Source organism: Asterias rubens, chromosome 8, assembly GCF_902459465.1.
Source record: "Asterias rubens chromosome 8, eAstRub1.3, whole genome shotgun sequence".
NCBI classification, from domain to species: Eukaryota; Metazoa; Echinodermata; class Asteroidea; order Forcipulatida; family Asteriidae; genus Asterias; species Asterias rubens.
The window spans coordinates 17,708,770-17,729,110 of NC_047069.1; the positions used below are offsets into that span (position 1 = coordinate 17,708,770).

At 39.2% G+C, this 20,341-nt stretch overlaps 2 protein-coding genes across 3 annotated transcripts in view; one reads left to right on the top strand and one right to left on the bottom strand.

Moving 5' to 3' along the window:
- Positions 1 to 183: 183 nt before the first annotated feature.
- On the bottom strand, positions 184 to 11,703 carry LOC117293266 (vacuolar protein-sorting-associated protein 36-like). The gene is made up of 13 exons (XM_033775495.1): positions 11,526 to 11,703; positions 10,626 to 10,694; positions 10,099 to 10,169; positions 9,322 to 9,436; positions 8,181 to 8,258; positions 7,458 to 7,550; positions 7,034 to 7,066; positions 6,027 to 6,104; positions 4,322 to 4,456; positions 3,588 to 3,653; positions 2,810 to 2,959; positions 2,145 to 2,221; positions 184 to 1,066 (listed from the first exon to the last, which is right to left on the bottom strand). Exons 1-13 carry the CDS (start codon positions 11,619 to 11,621, stop codon positions 967 to 969), a joined length of 1,161 nt encoding a protein of 386 aa, XP_033631386.1. The 5' UTR covers positions 11,622 to 11,703; the 3' UTR covers positions 184 to 966.
- Positions 11,704 to 11,719: 16 nt separating this feature from the next.
- Positions 11,720 to 20,341, top strand: part of LOC117293265 (inositol polyphosphate-4-phosphatase type I A-like) — a 97,492-nt gene continuing 88,870 nt past the window's right edge. The window contains exon 1 of one of the 2 annotated variants that reach the window (XM_033775491.1): positions 11,720 to 11,993. The gene's annotated coding sequence lies outside the window, so the exon portion shown is untranslated. The remainder of the gene's footprint in view (positions 11,994 to 20,341) is intronic. The other variant, XM_033775492.1, reaches the window with a different exon arrangement.

Genomic DNA, 20,341 nt, shown 5'->3' on the forward strand with positions numbered 1-20,341 from the left:
CCCCATTACTTGTTACCAAGTAAGGTTTTTATGCTAATAATAATTTTGAGTAATTACTGCCTTTAAGAGCCTCTTCAAAAGATAAAATCAAGATAACTCATCTCTCAATAATAGTCGCTCTGTGAAAGTCTTAAACTGTGTGAATCATTTTCCTTTACAATTTTATTTGTCTGACTTCAAATCTGTAAATAGCTGTACATTAAAACATTTATTTTGTACATTTGAATGCATTCATAACTTAATACATTGTTAGTGTCTTTATTTTGTACATAGTGGTGTCATTTTTATTTCCTAGCTTGCCATTTTGGGATTCAAGTTTAAACATTAAAAAAAATGGGCACTGTACCACCCACACAGACATTGGCTCCCAAAATACTGCATCCATGATTAAATGGTCTTCTCGCTGTCGTCTCATTTCTATAGCAACGCAGGAGGCAATGCTGAAAGACAAGGCAAATATAGAATGCGTACCAGTAGGGTTATCTAGGCTTGCGTTTCGTAGAAGATGTTTGCACAGTTCTCGTTCCGTAATGCAGTTCTGTGTGCATTTCAGTGTGCTAGCTGTGTTGGCGTAAAATGCCCAGTAACGTGGAGTACGCACGCGCTCAACCCAAAATTCCCATCTAACACGTGAAATATGCTTTGCGACAGCGCAGAATTGTATAATGAAATTGGGCCAGTTGTTCTGATCGAATTCAAATTTTCTGCAAACTTTCAATTAAATAAAATACCTCCCAAGATTGGTTGCTTTGTTTCCAACAAATCTAACTATTTTTGAATAGTGTGACATTGTTACAATACATACTGTGACCATCTGGTTTTGTTTATGGCTTTCCATCATTTTCCACCCTCCATTGGCAAAAATTCAAGCTGTGAAGATGTGATAGAAAGGTCTACAGCTAGGTGAATCTGCTATAAAGCGCCCTCGAGAGAAAAGTCTCGCATTAAAGAAGAACAGTTGGAATATCATCTCGCCGGCGGATTGAGGAAAAGATTTGGAAAGAATCGGATTCCTTCGACAGACTCGTCCCTGCATGCTTGCCCAGCTTCCTCCGCTGCCAAGAGCCTAGACAGAAAAGGAGATAGAAGGAGTACAAGGGTAAGGCACTTTGGTGCTCAGGGACATTGTGGTCCAGTGGTTAGATTGCAGGACTTGCAATCGCAAGGTTGTGGGTTCCAATCCTGCAAAGCTTACCTCTTCATGGAATGCAGCATTTGCTTTGAGCTTACTATTGATTTTTGGTTATCTCTGAGACTACTCTCAGTAATGCTATTTGTTTAGGTCAAAGCACATGCTTCATTATAGGGACCCATTACTTACAAGCTGTGCTTTTTTATGGGTTCCTCTACAGTGTCACTCCCTGTTTACATAATACTGTATTGTATTTGACTGTTAAACTTGTGAATACTGTGGGAAATAAATGAACTGAACTGAACTGAACTGAACTCTGATTTCAGAATGACTAGAATAAATACTGTCGTCTAGTTTACTGAATCACAATTTCTTCATGTGTGCAATTCATAATCATAGATGTTACACGAATGTTTGTATGAGAGAGAGATTGGCCGTTTATATAGGCACTAATATTTCACTGTAGGAGTTTGCCGAGTTCCCTTGAAATGGGACATCGGCTTGGCAAGCGTGACCGGGTCATTTGGACTAAGATCACTGGGCAGGCTCAACCCACTATACAAAATCACGACAAAACATTGTCCCGCACATTTCCTCAAACCATCGTTGTATCTTCCATTTAGGATTGCAAACTTTTAGAATCCACACGTTAAAACCTCAACCAAAAATGTGTCTAAAATTAACAAAATGCAAAAATAGTTTTAACTATTTTTTGCATTTTGTCTAAAATTAACAAAATGCAAAAAAATAGTTTTATTTTTGCATTTTGTTAATTTTAGACACATTTTTTAAATGACCTGATGTTTCGACCCTAGCAAAGTCTTTCTCGAAGGCTAACATTTTTACCGTAGCAGAGTCTTTCTCTAAGGCTGAAGGACTCTGATAGGCCATTATATATTGTTTGCATTTATACCATAGGTCCTTTTGGTTGGTATACAGTTTGCAAAATTAAAAAATAAACATGCATGAGGAGAGATTGAACATAAACTTGACACAGTCCTTTCAGACTTACCTTCCTTTTGCTAGAAGAATTGATACACCTGCACTCTGTGATAACTCATCTGGAGTCAGGGAACCTTTCTGTGTCATCTGGTAAATAAACCAACACAAAATCAAATCCATGAGATCAGATATGGCACCATACTAAACAGGTATCGACTAAAAACAACTGAATCTGTAGATTTGCTTAGAACTTGGAGCAAGTAGTTCTAGGGGAAAAAACAAGCAGGGAGATAGGTTGGTATCGAATGATCGGTGCACCATGGGCCATGTCCCAATTAATGGCTATGGCTAGATCGCTGAAAAAGCCGTTTGACCCCTTGCATTGGCCGCCATTGCGAGACCATAAAATGGAAACGTGCATACGCGTATGTGCCACAAACAGATCTCAGCCAATTATAGGTCTTCCTTCGAACTCAGTGGGGGTGCTGCTTGATCCTATAACGTCATTTGAAGGGGTCTATTCTTTATTCAACGTTATCACTGCAGACAACAGCCAATAGTCAAAGCTGCTAGATTTAAACAATACTTTTGCAATTCTCGTCTAATTCCCTGTCTACTTCCTATACATCTACAGTATTGATACACATACAGTAATAGAAAAGGGGCCAGTCTATTTCCAAAGAGATTCCGTCAACTGAGTTCTCTCACAGTGAAAAAAACACACAAAAAACTAACCAGTTCAGCAGTTTGTCTGATTACGGCCTCCTCTCCCTTGGATACCAGTTCAATCACCATGACACCACTGCTGAATTCTCGTAACCTGAGGGGTAGCCTCAGTCGCTCAAATTGTCGGCAGGCATCCACAAGATCATCAGGAGAAAGTAGCTAAGTGAGGAATGAAAACAGGGGCAACTTTAGGTGACCATAAGCGAGGAGAAAAGGTTCAAGGTGTTGGTCGTCAGCTGTGTCTAAATTAGTGGCTATGGCTCTGGCTAGATCACAGCATCATCATGCTCTGAAGTATAGAATTTCCTAAGCAGCATCCCAAGCAACAGCCATAGCCGTAGCTGTAGCCACAAATTCTAAAATATCCTTACAGACTCAACAAAAAGCCACAACTGAAAGAAATTTTGGTTACAGTTGTCAAAAGTACATGTTAATAAAAAAAATTACTATTTTAGAATTTACATGGTAAGCCTGTTAGGGGAGGACTAGGAGCAAAATGCTGGATTTGATGATGTTACATGAAGAACATAGCCAACAATCTACGGGTAAGACTGAAAATTCAGACCATGTGTCAGCTTTGGGATTTGAACTCGAGCCCACCGAGTTGCAGGTCGGGGTACCATTAAGCCAAAATCAAAAGTTTCAATTTTGATCCAAAACGCCTCTGCATTTTGCAACTCAACTGGATAGGTCTGTTACGTCTTGACTTGTCTGTGCAACAAAAGATTGAGGCAAAACTAGGACTTTTAGAAGATTCAGGTTAGGCCAATACCGAGTGGTACCTTACCTCCATTCCTCTTGCTCTATTGATTCTGCAGTACACATCCGATAAGGACATCATGCCACCACTCTCCTGGTGATTCAAAAACAGTTAAAATCAGTGAACATTAAGGTAAAAATCAGTGAACATTCAGATGAGAATCAGTGAAAATTCAGGTGAAAATCAGTGAGTAATAAAACAAAATAAAAACAATAACAAGTTCTTATATAATTTATTTCACAATATCCGTCTCACTTCGCTTTACGTTAGTGCCCTGGTCATTGGGCAAATAACATTCTTTGAATCTTACTCAGCTCCCTGAGAAGTATACAACCTGGGAAACCGTAGTGCTCCAAAGGCTTTTTTATAATAATTTGGGGGGCTAGTCATCCTTACTCACAGCTAAGAGCTGAATTGCGAAGGACGCGGCTACAATGTGTTCGAGAAGCAGCCTGATTATGACCACGGAGCACAGCCAAGATCGAAAGTGTTTGATTTTTTTTAGGAAAACCGGATGGTCTGGAAAACCCTGGTGGCACAGCAGAGAACCAACGCACAACTCAACTCACATATGGCCCGGGCCCGGAATCGAACCAGGGTCACCTTACATACATGCCAACCATGCCACCTTTCATACACAATATCAACCTCTACCCTCGCATGCACCCTGGATGGATACTAAGATAAAACTCAATGACCAATAAATTGAAAATCAGTGAACAATACGGTTAGAGACTAAACAAAAAAAGACTAGCCTTTACCTCAATCTGTGTCGTTAAAACATCAGCAAGCTGCTTAGCCAGTTCCTCGTGGTACTTAGTACCTGAACCATGGGTCTCTCTAGTAACTGGATTAGCGATACCAAGACTTAACAAGTAGGACTTGAATTGCACTGTCTGGATTAAGAGATCAATGTGTTTAATAGTCGTTAAATTTGCATCAAGGATAAAGAATATTATTTGGTTTCACCCTTACATCAATGTGTGCAAGCTATTTACACTCTGTACTTTCCGGGTTATGTGTACAAAAAAATCACAGGCATACTACTCGGGTGGGATTCGAACCCATACCTTTCGCAATTCTAGAGCAGACGACTTACAAACTAGACCACCGAGATTGCCCGGTAGCTAGAGGCAAATCCTATGCGAGTACCGCAACAATTTAAGATGTTAAATTTGCATCAATACAAAAATCAAACATTGAGATCAATTAGCATCAAGGTCCTTTGTAGATTTCATCATGTCAGCGAAAACATTTTGTCTCGATTCAGCACAAAGATCATAATATAATGCACAGAAATGCTTTGTGCCAAAACTTTGTATATATATCAGTGCGTACAGATGTATTGTATGTACTTCAGGCTATTTTAAGCGAAATAAAATATTTTGACAATCTAAAACTAAATGTGCCACATATAGAGATTTGACGTTTTTACACGCAAGTATAATTTTCTGCTTAAAGCCATTGGACCCTTTCGGTACAGAAAAAAAAAAAAAAAAGTTCACAGATTTACAAATAACTTACAGGATTTACAGAAGGTAGTGGTGAAAGACTTCCCTTGAAATATTATTCCATGAAATGCTTTACTTTTTGAGAAAACAGTAAAACAATATCAATTCTCGTTAGCGAGAATTACGGATTTATATAAACACATGTCATGACACGGCGAAACGCGCGGATACACGGGTAGGTTTTCCCGTTATTTTCTCCAGACTCCGATGACCGATTGAGCCTAAATTTTCACAGGTTTGTTATTTGATATAGAAGTTGTGATACACGAAGGCTGGGTCTTGGACAATAGTGTTTACCGAAAGGGTCGAATGGCTTTAAAGGATTCGGGTATTTTTTCAAAATGTCCACAGATTTACATTAAACTTACAGGGTTTGAAGATAATGACAGTGGAAAGCTTCCCTGCAAATATTATTAACTGAGGTTCTGGTTTTTTTTTAGAAATATGTAAAACAAGTCACAAAATAATTTTGGTCTCAGGAAGACGAAAATTATTTTAGCATGTAAAATCCCATTAACCAGTTATGATATTATACCATAATCATAGAATAACTGGTTAATACATTTTTACACGCTAAAACTGAGACGAAAATTATTTGTTTTACTAATTTCTCAAAAACTACAGCACCTCAGTAAGTAAAGTTTCAGGGGAAGCTTTCTACTATGATAATCTTCAAACTGTGTAAGTTTAATAAGTTTAATGTAAATCTGTGGTCATTGTGTTTTGTGTTAGGAAAAAAGGTACATAGACCCTTTAAGCAGCGATTCAAAATTGGGCCATTGTCACCCTCTGAAAGTATGCTGAATGTTGAGTGAAACATTTGTGACATCAAAAACAAGTTTAGAATAGTGGGCATCCTGTGGTTTAATTTGACATTAAAAGAATATCTTTTAATGTGATACTTTGGGGTTGGACAAAATTTGAATATTTAGTTGTGCTGAAAGACAACGCTTACCTCATCTTCGGTTATGCTTCCTTGTTTATCTTTAATCTTGTTAGCTATTGTTCTAGAAAGGTCCACCATTTCTTTTGCCTGAGCATACAAAATCAAAGTTATGTTATAACACAACTAAAAACTGTTTTGTAAGTAACTTTGCATTGGTAATCTAACTTGTTGATTTCAGTAGTTCTGTACTGGTAAACTTACTGGTTTTTAGCTCTTTTTACTAATAAACTAACTGGATAATAGTGTTCTTGTGCTGGTAAACTAACTAGGTTTAATTTAGTCTTCTTATGCTGTTCAACTTACTGGGTTTTAGTGTTCTTGTGCTGATAAACTAACTAGGTTTAATTTAGTCTTCTTATGCTGGTCAATTAACTGGGTTTTAGTGTTCTTGTGCTGATAAACTAACTAGGTTTAATTTAGTCTTCTTATGCTGTTCAACTTACTGGGTTTTAGTGTTCTTGTGCTGATAAACTAACTAGGTTTAATTTAGTCTTCTTATGCTGGTCAATTAACTGGGTTTTAGTGTTCTTGTGCTGGTAAACTAACTAGGTGTAATTAAGTCTTCTTATGCTGGTCAATTAACTGGGTTTTAGTGTTCTTGTGCTGGTAAACTAACTAGGTGTAATTAAGTCTTCTTATGCTGGTCAATTAACTGGGTTTTAGTGTTCTTGTGCTGGTAAACTAACTAGGTGTAATTAAGTCTTCTTATGCTGGTCAATTAACTGGGTTTTAGTGTTCTTGTGCTGGTAAACTAACTAGGTGTAATTAAGTCTTTCTATGCTGGTCAATTAACTGGGTTTTAGTGTTCTTGTGCTGGTAAACTAACTAGGTGTAATTAAGTCTTTCTATGCTGGTCAATTAACTGGGTTTTAGTGTTCTTGTTCTGTTAACGAACTGGTTGTTATCCTTTCGTTTGGGCAAACCAACTGGTTTTTAGTATTCTTGTACCAATAACATTAAGATCTTTCGGAACTATCCAACACTAGAGAAACAAATTGTGGGAAAGCTTCACTTACCTTTTCCATTAGTTTGTTTAAATCTTCAAACGCCTGGGGACAAAAACACAGCACAATTTATGATTAAAAAATACACAAAGCAATTGAGTTTATAATTGAGCTATAACGTTTTTGACAAATAAATATTTAAAATATTGGTGAAAACCAATAAACTTGCTGGCAATTGCTTTACGTTCAATTGCTATGGCGAGGCCAGTACAACTTCTTGAATTTATATAGAACAAGTCAGTTTGGATAGCAAGCAGTTTACAACAGCCCAATCATTTTTAAATTGTATGTAACAAAAAAAACAGATATCAAAATACATTAAAAGTAGAAAATATTAATAATAATAATAAATAATATTTATAGAGCGCCTTTTACAAAAGTAAAATAACTACAATAACTACAATAAACACAAATAATACATCCATATAATACATACTTTGGATATTGTTTGGTCTGTGTCTTTCCATTTTTTCTCCAAGTTTCTCTCGATGCCAACGATACCAGCGTGGATGGCTTTGGGTTGATGATGCTAAAGTTTGCAACAGAAAAAAGATAAAGGAAATAAAATTTGGTCACAAAACTAGAAAACCTAAAAAGTCTGCTAAAACCATTATATTTAAGTTATATATAAGAACTAGAGGGCGTACTGGTGCTGCTGCTTGCGACGGGACCGCACCATTCTATACGCACATTGAATATGAAGTACAAGTAGGAATTTGTGTTTATTGAACCCTACGCGATGCTGTTTTGTCAACTTACAAAATGGGCGCACAAACACACGCTGTGCGATGCTGTTTTTGTCAACTTAGAAAATGTCGGGCCGCCTATATAGGCCAGTGCGCTCTCTAATTCTTATACATAACTCTATGGTTTAAACCCTTACAGACTATGCATGTTTGGTAGCATGCGCCCTCAATCGTCTCATATTTTCTTCTCCTTTGTCACTCCGTACCAAATTCAAGATCGGAATGCCTGAAGTGATAGACAACTTTTATTTTGGCCTACACACCTCAGTCCTCCTGACTCCTGCACTTTGGCAATGGGATATAGAACAATTTGGGACTGCACTTAATTACTCTGGAAACACAAACCAGGGAAAAAAAAATTGATTATTTTCAAGATAATTAAGGATAATTATTAGATCTTTGTTTTGGCTCACCTTCCCACCAGGTCTTGGCGCTGGCGTCATATATTCCCATCTCCTCTTAGATAATTCTTCTGTCAGGCATCTGAAAAACTAGAAAAATTAAGGCTTGGGTTCAAACAAACAACACAACATAACAACCAAGACAAATAAGGCAAGAAATGCGCTCCCAAATGACCAAATGATTCAAAGTCTTTCAGTGCATGGGTACTAAACACCTAAATATGTGCACTCCTATAATCTTGTTACATAGCGTGTGTCAGCCACGAGCGGACAAGTGCAACAGATTTAAACTTTGGTATTTCTGATCAGCAGAATGTGGGTTTGAGTCCCGGTCCTGACACTTGTGTCCCTGAGCACGGTACTCAACCATTATTGCTTTGTTCCTCTTATTCTGGCAAGGGTATAACAACACAACATAACAACCAAGACAAAAAGGCACGAAATGCGCTCCAAAATGATTCAAAGTCTTTCAGTGCATGGGTACTAAATACCCAAATATGTGCACTCCTATAATCTTGTTACATGGCTCCATTATTCTAGACCCAGCACCTCCCAGAAATTAAATTCAGGAGGTATCAGTCTCTGTGCATCACCAGAAATACACAATTACAGGTTTGGACACAATGTGGACTATTTCTTTCTCCCCTGTAATGATTAAAACAGTATCCGAGCCGCCGAGCTGAAGGCGAGGGCCTTTATCACACGGCCAAGACCCTGCAAGGTTTTAAACGGCCGTTTAAGAACGAGTCACTTAGTTTTATTTTTCCATTCATAAATGCCCTATTGTTAAAAATCGTAAAAATTCTAATTATCAACACTTTGACAGGCGAAAATTCACGGTTTGCTCATATTTTTTCAACAACTTTGTAAAAAATCTGCTTGGTGCGCGTGGGTTGTTTGTATGCGCGTTAAGAAATAGATTACGCGCTGTTACTAATAGCTATGAATTGCGTTCCATGAGCGTGTGCCGGCACGCAGAAGCCAGCCGGTTATACACAGCTCCTGCTGGTCATTATCAACCATTTAAACACCCCTTACGTGACACGCTCTCCACCAATGGAATACCAAAACTGCCTGGGGTATTTATGAATTAAAGTTAAAGGAACTTTGTGTCGGAATAAACACTTTACAAGTTCTTAGTTCAAGAACAAACCTCGGTTTCTCCAGACTCTTTGAACGTCAATTGAATGAAGGAATGTCCACTCATCATGACAGGACCTGGTGGTTTGTTGGACGGAGACGGGTGCAGATGAATGGCAATCCGAGGACTACAATAAAAGACAAAGTAATGCGGTACGTTTATGTAACTCGGCAGGATTCTTAAGTGTGGACGTTAAAGGGACACGTTGCCTTGGATCGGCAACAAAAAGTTCACAGGTTTGTTAACAGTGTCTTTAACACTCGAGGCAATGTTTTGGCGCTTGTTTAAAAACAAAGTTAAATGCATGTTAATGTCTGTCAGGAACATTTTTCTCATTTTGATTCTGGTCATGTAACTCAAATACAAGTCCAGTACTCACTTTGAGCTACATGTAAGCCATTTGGCCTTGTGGAGTTTTCGCCCTGTAGCACTGCAACAGTTTCATAGGTAAAATTATCTATTTTCCAGCACTAGCCACTAGGGCCCAATTTCATAGCACTGCTAAACAGTAAGCAAATTTTCGTGCCAACTGTAGCAGAAAAATTTGCTAAGGTGCAAGTGTGTTACACAGTTTAGCAGAAAAATTGGGCGACCATATTGTGCGTTTACCATGGATTTGCATTGTGATGTCATTTATTTTGGTGCTTATACAGTTAGCAGCGCTATGAAATGGAAATTGCACAAATGGAAATCGCACAAATTCGGCCGCTAAGCAGTGCTATGAAATTGGGCCTAGTTGGTTAGGGAATGATCCCATTTAACCACCCGAGGGGTTTAGAGTAGGTTTACCTTTTGCCTTTTCCATCTGGAACCTCTTCAATGTACACTACTAGCGCCAAAGACAGGTTGATGAGCGTGGTCTGTAAAGAGAGGAAATATATTACAGACTGACAGAAAGCAAAAGCAACAAAAAATAGATCTGTACAATCTATGGTGAATCTTTGCACCAATCAAAATTCCATGCTAGTTTAATTGAATCTCTTTAAAAAAAAAATAGACACAAGCTCTGAAGCTGAAAGTTCTTTGTAGAAAAATGTATCGACCAAAAGTGAAATGTGACGTCACGGAACCTTTTGGATTTTGTACTTGAAGGAGATTAAACAAAGTTGCATTTTACACAATTTTAAAGTGAGGTTAGCGACTTATATTTTCCCCCCATTTTTATGAAGAATCTATCTAGTGAAACTATTAAAGTGCATCAGAGAACTGAGCTAAAAAAAATCTTTCTAAAGCCGGTAAGTTGGGAAAAAATCTATGAAAATAAATGTTCATCCATCAATCATGCTCCCTTGTGAGCCGTCTTGGTTGGGCCTTACCTGTTGAATTGAGTCTGTCCAGATCACTCTATGAGTTGTGAGCGTTAATATGCCTCGATCAAATGCAGTCTGCAAACAAAATCAATGTCCCATGTATTTATTAGCTACTAGGAATATACATGTATACATGGATAAAATGGGACCTACCCCCAGTGACTGGGGCGCTAGATTCCGGCCATGACTGAAACAATGATAGCGATAATGTCAAAAAATTTGTTTTAAAGGAATCTAGCTCCCCAGTCACTGGGTCTACCCCCCCCCCTTCCCCAATGCCCCCCCCCCCCCCCGCCCCTTCCACACGAGTGACAGTTGGAGTTGTTTGTGAACACCATATAGGCCCCCCCCCCCCTCTAGTAGGGCCTAGTACATATAATCTGTATGCAGTAGCACTACTACTACTACTACAACGTACAGCAGTAGTTCTGAGTGGAAAATTCTCCAGCTCAGCTATGACTCATGAGAACGACACCGACACTGTGACAGTGACACTGACACTGACAGCACTTTACTGCAGACAGACACAGCCACAGCCAGCACTTTATGAAGTTTATTTTGTGTGTATGCAACAACAACAGATGATTACAACCACCTGTGAACCTGGCTAAGCACAAACATTTGCTTAGCATGACATTTCTTTCTTGATAAAAACAGGATTACCAACAAAATTTCTATTTGTTGCATATTGCTTGTTACTAGTAAACAGCTGTTGTTATCCTGAATAATCACATGGAAATTTGGTTGGTAATCCTGTTGTTATCAAGGAAGAAATTTCATGCTAAGCAAATGTTCGTGCTTAGCACTAGCAGCTCTATGAAATTGGGCCCTGGGCTAGATCTGCCAGTCTGACTGGTGATGAAAGTAATGTCACTTTATCATAAACTTTAGTCTCAATTTACTAACCTTGTTCGTGCCGTCGTGAAGTCTTACTCCATGTTGCTGTTTCACTTGTGTTTCACCTTGGAGCATGCTTCCATTTCCCCACTCAAACCTGTCCATTTTATCACTTTTTATCACAGCTTTTACTACTAAGAACACGACAGAGAAGCTTGAAGGGAAGTTGAAGTAATAAACACTGCCATTAAAAGTGACCTCTCAACAGAGGGCGCCGTGCCCGTTGACGTAATCGCCAGCAGATCCAACAGCTGCACTCTAGACACAGAGAGGGGAAGAAAGTGAATTTCCGACACCCAGAAACTGGAAAGGGCACTAAAAGTTAAAACTCCTGGCTGACCCCTGCCAGTTTGTTCGGTGTTGAACTTCGTTTGTTTTGCAGCTCATGATCAGGTTGACGGAGACTGTTTAAAAAAATTATTGTTTGGTTGTGGAGATCTACAAACAGGGAACCACTACTAACCTGTAAAAAAAAATGTAAGTAGGCTCGTACTCGTTGTGTTGTATGTGTGTTGTTGTTGTGTATTCCGCCTGGCTAGCCACTTTGACCATGCCATGGATGGTCCAGACCATGGGGGTGACTTACTGATGAAGTCATAAGTGAAGCTTAAAGTGAAATAATACAAATGTATTATATAATATAGAGTGACTGTCACTGTAGTGTCACCTTGGTCATCACAACAACTCAAGTCTTAACGGTTAAGAAGACTGTACCCAGCCAGAACTTGCTTGCAACCACAACAAGGAAGGTCAGTGTGAAGGTTGTGGGTTCGAATCCAACCCCCCAGCTAACTGCTGATCTCACAATGACTAGATTTAAGTTACATTCTTCTTCCTTGATTGATAAGTACAGATCGCCAATGGCGTAGTAGACTGTTACTCCTAGAACTATCTATGAGGTTCGCTCGGCTAACGTCTCCCGTAACTCATTAACTTTAAGACCTCATTGACAATCCGTCAATTACATGTCTCACAACACAAACAAGGGGGTTTTGGCATTACGATTATGAGGTAAAATCTCTCATTTTTTAAATCAAAATTAGGCTCTACATGTTCTGTGAACTCTCATTGACCTAGGAAATGGTCCCAGGAAATCCACTCCGCAATCTCAAAAATTTTTAAAAGTTAAATTCTTATCCTATTTTAGTCCCCATCTATTCTGTTTTACCACTACACTATACAAATGACACGTCGCGAGGTCACGACACGTGACGATCGTGCGCATATTTTTTTTTTCCAGTACGAATGTGGAGAGTTATGTGCACACGTACGTCCTATGATGAAAAAATTTCTGATCCGTGCTTTGTGTACTAAACATGTCCACGTGTCTGGGAACCACTTAGATCTAGAGTTTACACATACTGTACCAAGTGCGAGCTTCGTGGTTCCCAAACGCGTGGATGTTTTGTGCAAAATATTTTGAAGAACGGGGACAAAAACTTTCCAGAGCCTAGCCTAAAGCAAAACGAACGCAAATTCGAGTGCTATGGTTAAAACTACGACTCCCGAGGTGATCCCCGGAGCATTCTATTTACCCGAGGCGCAGCGGAGGGAAAATGGAACGGTCCGGGGATCACCGAGGGAGTCATAGTTTTAACCATAGCCCAAGTTAAAGTAGTCAAACAGACTATTTGTCATCTTCGTACACGTAACTTTCGTACGCGTGTTTCAGATACACAGATGCACAACTGATTGGGTTCGAGGTGGGTAAAAAGAAGTCTGGGTACTGCACGCCGTGTGATAGTCGTCGGACTATCACACGGCAAACGATGCACTATCACACTGCCGTCGTCTAGTAAAACTAAGACATATCATGTGACGCGCTCTAAACCAATAAAAAGGCAGAATATTTGTAAGGGATGTTATAATACACAATACCACACGGTCGATTGCCAAGGTATGCAGCAATAGACATGATTGATCATGTGTCACAGTGTCACTCAGTTTGCAATGCAAACCCAATGCAAGACAGAGACGTTAACTGCTGTTCATAATTCTTCTTCACTCAACTACAGTTTTGATAACATTTAATCAGGACAATTGTAGGTTGAGGTAATCATAGTAGCATGGAGGATAGAGGGTTAAATGCTAAGTTACAATAATTGTGACGCTCCGGCAGGTGTCGAAAACATGTGCCTTCGACCCTCGCCAGAGTGTTTCAATCGTTGTAACTGTAATATAAATGCAAATCACCTCTTAAAAACAATTTTGTCGTAATTTTTAAATTTGGTTTTTGGAAAACAATCAGGGTTGTAAGCCAGAAGTGTAAAATTACTCGTTACCAAGTAAGGTTTTATGCCAATAATTATTTTGAGTAATTACCAATAGTGTCCACTGCCTTTAAAACCTTTCTCATGCCATATTATCTGCTTCTGTTATATGTAAATTGTAATGTTGGTTATTTTGATGGTGCTGCCCTTGTCTTAATTATGAGGGTTTGCCCTCACACAAGATGCCTACAGGTCTCAAATTTTACACTATAGACCACAGGCCTTCAGGCGTTTTAGTGTCGCACTCGGGTAAGTAAGTTCATGACCAGAGAAGTCCGGTGGTCTTAAATTTTGCAAACGATAACTAAACCTCACTGTGTAATACCTCAAACGGGTGGCATGGTTGGTGTGTGCGTAAAGCACTCGCCTCTCACCAAGGTGACCCCGGTTGGATTCCCGGCCGGGGCCATATGTGAGTTGAGTTGTGCGTTGGTTCTCTGCTGTGCCACGAGGGTTTTCCAGACATCCGGTTTTTCCTCCCTTGGGAAAAATCAAACACTTTCGATCTTGGCTGTGCTCAGTGGTCATAATGGGTTGATGTGGCTGGCAGCCAGAGGCGCCCTTGCATGCCTGCTTCTCAAACATGTTGTAGCCGCGTCCTTCGCAATTCAGCTCTTAGCTGCGAGTAAGGATGATTAGCCCCCCAAATTATAATAATTATTATTATAAACAAATCATGTTCAAGTGTCGTGGACTTGAGTCAGAATACCTTTTTAATTTTTCTATTGATTTTAAATGAAGTATACTTTTATACACCTGTAATCCACAGAGACAGCTGAGATAAATCTCTCAATTTACAGTCTATGTCTTTAGTGCATTTAAATGCATGTTGTCCGGACTCGAGACGTATTTTTTCTCATTATGACTCTGCTGTCGATTTCACAAAACTCTTCCTAACTTAAGACTAATCTTAGGACTTAGGACGAGTCCAACCATGCACTGTAGCATGCAGACTTAAGATTAATCTTAAGTTAACTCGTCCTAACTCGAGATAAGACGAGTCCTAACTCTTTGTGAAATCGACCCCAGGTCCTGTACTGTGGAAAACAAAAAACAAACCCTGCCTTAACTTTTTCAGTCACTGGCCAGCAGGACCAGTTAGCTTTTAAAAGTCATTTCACTGGCCCCTCAGCTTTTTCACTGATCTGTAGAAATAGGGTTCCGCACTGAACCTTCCAGCCCAAACACTTATGGAGTAAACTTTAACTGGTCCGCAGGTGTTCTAACTGGCATGCTTTACAAGTCCTCAAGAACAACAACTCAGTACTTGGGCCTAATAGTCTAAAGTATGTAGTAAATGCGGAATATGTTTAAAGTCACCTGGAAATTAAAAAAAAATTCTTTCAAACATAAGAGTATATGCTTACGAACAATAAAACAATTTTTTTAGTAATTGTTTGTCACGATTTATATGTTAAAAAAATATATAAAGTTGTTTGGGGAGCTGACTCCGCCTACCCCTTTTGTGACGTCAATCGAGGCAGACTTGCCTGCAGTGCTTATAGTAAACACACGTGCAAAGTACATGTACGTCCAAGTCGTGAGTTGGTACATTTCAAAAAGTGTTTTTCTGCATTCAGCAGCAATACACCTGGTTGGCATTTCCGGAAAAAAACAATGTTTTTTTTTTTTGAAACGTACAAACTCACGACTTGGTCCGTACATGCAATTGTGTTTACTCTACGCATTACAGGCAAAGTCTGCCTCGATTGACGTCACGAACAGCGCCCTCTCGGGTCGGGGTCTACTCTTAAATTTGTAAATAACATAAGAACTGATTGTTTAAAACATTAGTTAACTGTTTATTCACATTCCACTCATCAAAACACATATTAGTGACAAAAGCTTTATTTTGAAAAAATACCACTTCCAGGTGACTTTAAACTTGTATGTATGCCTACATGTACATACACTAAATGTGTACTCCAAGTCACTTTAAACAACTTTTACAGTCAAACTATAAGGTTTACCTCCAGTCAAGGACCCCTTGAAAACAACACCCTAATGTGCCCGGAGAAATGTCAATTTATGTTGTCCCTGAATCCCCCCCCCACCTCCCTCCCCCCTTGGTGCAGAGTCGGCTGTTGTTTACGACTCGTACAGTCCAGCCAGATCCCTCTTCTTGTCTGTCTGCTTCAGCAGTCTCGCGTCCCTTGACAAGAAAGCTGGAGTGTCCCTGTGTGTTACAACTCCAATTAGACTCATCCTGGTGCTGTTTGGCTGTGTGTGTTCGGATTGTGACGCACAGGGAGCGGGTTTTAAGATACATCCAGCGTACATGTATGGCAGTCTCAACCCCTCCCACTTGCCCCTAAACAGCCTCCCCGCAATTACAACAGAAACGCGCAGATTCTCTGAGCATTCCAGGTGTTTATTCCTAAAAGGGTTCAAATGATTTTTTTTTTTAAGTTTAATGGCCTGACGTTTCGACCCTAGCAGAGTCCTTCCTGAAGGATAAAAAAATGATCAGTACACACACAAACAATATTCAAGGAGAAGGAATACTATACTTTCTATACTTTCTATACCATCCGCCCTGGTAATAGTTAAAAAGCAGGACAGTTCTTTTCAGAACTGAGAAGTCTCCCGAACCCCCGAACGTCTGCTCCGCAGTAGTAGAATAAAGCAAGACAGTTCTCTAAGAACAAACTCTACCTGGCAAGAAGATACACACGGTGTTACCGCAAACCAAATATACACAGAAGGAATACTGTTCATGAAAAAAATATGCTGTACTAAAAAAGGAACTGGCCATAAAAAAAAAAAATCAGTAACCTGCCGTCGATTTCACAAAACTCTTCCTAACTTAATCTTAGGACTTAGGACGAAGTCCCAACCCTGCACTGTAGCTTGCGGACCTTAAGATTAATCTTAAGTTAAGACAAGTTACTCGTCCTAACTCGAGATAAGACGAGTCCTAACTCTTTGTGAAATCGACCCCTGATGCTTTAATGTAAAAAGTTAAAGGGACTGGGCTTTGACTGGTTAAAGTTTTTTGGCAACGTCCAAATTAAAACAATTTTATTTTTCTATTGTTCCAATTTGATTGGATACATGGTTGGATAATATTTTTACTTTTTAAAAATTCACATTATGGCTCAATTGAGTAATTTCAAAGTTGAAATGTTATTTAAAAACAAATATTTTGGAGTTGAACAAAGCAATTTTACTACAGCTGGATTTGAACCAGTGACCTTTAGATTAACGTTCCAGCGCTCTACCAACTGAGCTGTCTAGCCCTTACTTGGCAATCTCCCGTTCCTATGTAAATTCATTAGTAATGACTGATTGACTGCTGTGTTGTATTCTGCTTTTATTTATCTTTAGTTGTTCTCTAATTATCATCTATTTCTCTTTCTGTAGTGGATCTCTATTCAGTTGTGTAAAGCAATTATACACTATAATAGACGTTAAATTTGATCAAGGATAAAGAATATTATTATTTATTAATTTTTGTACCCATACACCGATGTGTGTTAGTACTGTATACTCTGAGTCCTGTGAAAAAAAATATATCACAGGCATGTTACTCGGGTGGGATTCGAACCCACGACCCATTATACACTGTTTGAATCCATTGTTAAATGTCTGTAAATCATTGTTTAATTTACATAAAACTGTTTCCATTTTCAGACCATTTCTCGTTGTTGAATTTTCATGTCTGTTTCCATTTTCAGACCATTTCTTGTTACAAGTTTGTGGCGAACCTACACAAACAAGTAACAAGTACATCTTCCCTAGTCGTCCCTTGGGCTTTACTTTCAAATCCCTCTATTAAGACCCACCTTCCTGTCTATTATAACGAGGTCTTGCAAGCCTACCCTTACTAGGAGGGCTGCCTGGGTGACCTGGAGAGTTGCGAGCCCTGCTTAGAGTAGAGGGGAAGTCATGGATTGGCAATGGATTGGTACCATTAGCCACAGGCATGCTTGCAGGCAGGGTGGAGTCCCATGCTGGCCAGGAGGGAGTTAACCCTAGGGAGGGGTGGGGTAGGGTGAGCGGTTAAGCCCAGTTCATACTTCACGTGAAAGGGAATGTGAATTTTTGATGGAGCAATAATTGAAACTATTGGATTTTACTATTGGTAATTATCAAAGACCAGTCTTCATCTCAACGTGTAACAAACCAGTGAAAATTTGAGCTCAATTGGTTGTCGGTCAAAGTTAGGAGATAATAATGAAAGAAAAAACACCCTTGTCACACAGGTTGTGTGCTTTCAGATGATTGATTTCGATACCTCAAATTCTAAATCTGAGGTCTCAAAACCAAATTTGTGGAAAATTCCTTGTTTCTCAAAAACTACATCACTTCAGAGGGAGCCGTTTCTCACAATGTTTTATACTATCAACCTCTCTCCATTACTTGTTACCAAGTAAGGTTTTATGCTAATAATTTTTTTGAGTATAACCAATAGTATCCACTGCCTTAAAACCAAGATAAACCTCAAGTGGAAAATATTCCGAAGACCTTGTTTCAATTCAGTGTGCTTTGGCTAAAAAAATTGGTCAAGATTTAATGTGCAGATATCAGCCTACAATTTGATGTAATGTGATGAATGCATCTAAACACAGCTCACAGTCAACCCTCCTACTGGCTGGATGATAGTGAATGGTCAGACAGTAGGAGGGTTGACTGTGTACTATGTATTTATCACATGACATCAAATTGCAGGCTGTCATAGTTTTAATCTGCCTTTCATAATAAAGAAGGGTTTGAATATTGATGATTGCACATGTCGTCATTGACCACCATCTTTGATGAAACGTGCACACTGGAAGGCTATCATTGGCTGAAAGTTGTGAGCAGTGCGTACACGAGTGCACTTTTCCATTGTTTTCAACAAACATGGCAGTCGATGTCGCTATAATTTATGTGCAGTTCTATGCATGTATTCTACAGCTCACAAACATTGTAGCATTCATTTTGCTGTGACCTTGTCATTCCATTTTTAAATTGAACGTCAACAGTTTACTGAGAGACTGTTTTGTGTTGAGAGGTGGTTGCGATTTCCTGCAAGCTTACATGGAAAGAAAGGTCATGCAATAGGCATTGAATGGGTTCAAAAAAATAACAAGCTTCAATGACGGTTTCCGAGTACATTTTTGTTTTACTAACATACTCTAGGGGATGTACAAATGTACATAAGTGTACAATGTATCAAGCCCCAATTTCAAAGAAGGTTAAACACTAACTTTTGCTACAAGCTACTTGAGACATATCTTGCTTAGCAGTGATAGGTGACCAGCCAAATACAAGTATAGTTAATATTGGTGTGACTGGTACCCGGTGAGTGTTTTGCTCAGCGATAATTTTCTGCTAATGAGATTGTGCTTACATGACCCAACTTCATAAAGCTTTGAGCTAGAAATTGTGCTTAGCAAATGTTACTGCCTACTGCTAGGCAAGAATTTATTTCACATGTTTAAAAGCGAGGAACCTGTCACAAACATTAATCATTACATGGTGTAATTTAGCTGGTAGCATGTTTTTGCTATAGCAAACTTTTGTGAAATTGTGGTTTTAAAGGTTGTACATTTTATGTACCTTTGCAGCCTTAGTTTTACAGCCTAAGCTCTGTCCGAATTCTCAGCTACAGCTGCAGCTGTGGTTAGAGTTTTGTGTTGAATTACCGGTAGGTCATTTACAACACGTTTGCAACAGTCAAATTAGATTTTCAGTTTTTGTAAAAACACCTACAAGACACAACAACTCAACATACACCTTCACTCCCACCAGCCCACTGCGAAAATAGAATCTTGAAGAGTGCATTACAAGACAAGCTGTGAGTCGCTGATTGCACTTCTTCATCCTGGCTTCCTAACCGCAACATCGAATAACCAATCCCAAAAACATCTCTTGTAACGTCATTCACAAATCAACGTCGATAATGAAAACCAGGACAACCATGTGGGTGGGTAGGGTTTAAAGGGAGCATACATATTACAAAATGGTTCACGTCTGAGAGGGTGCTGTAACCAGTCAAAAGTTGAAAGACAAGTGCCCGATCGGGCACTGTTCCTGCAAAACATGCGCGCGCGATCACTAGTACTATAGTTCACCCCACGTGACCGTGTTTGAGACAACCAGAATACAGAACCAGGAGGTGTATTATAATGCTATTATGGCCTGGGCCCCAAAAGAGCTTCTTAACAGACGATTTCGTGCTTACCATACGACTTCAATTTCATAACGCTGCAAACTGCAAACACACCTAAAGGCATGCTAACCTTCCAGTGCTTAATGCACAACAATTAATGACGTCACAATATAAATCCATTGTGAACTTGCAAAATGGCAGCCTAATTCTGGCTTGCTAACCTGTGAAATACACTTGTACCGTAGCAAATTCTTCTGCAGCAGTAAGCATGAAAACTTGCTTACCGTTAAGCAGCACTTTGAAATTGGGCCCTTGTCACTAGGCTGTATAGGCACTGTTTACTTTTTGAAGGGCTTTTAGTTTTACTTATTTAAAACAAACTTCGTAGTTTAATCCGGAATGAAATTGTCAAGCTTGGCTAGCTGTGTAATTTGTCTTTATCATTTTTGTTCGTTTTA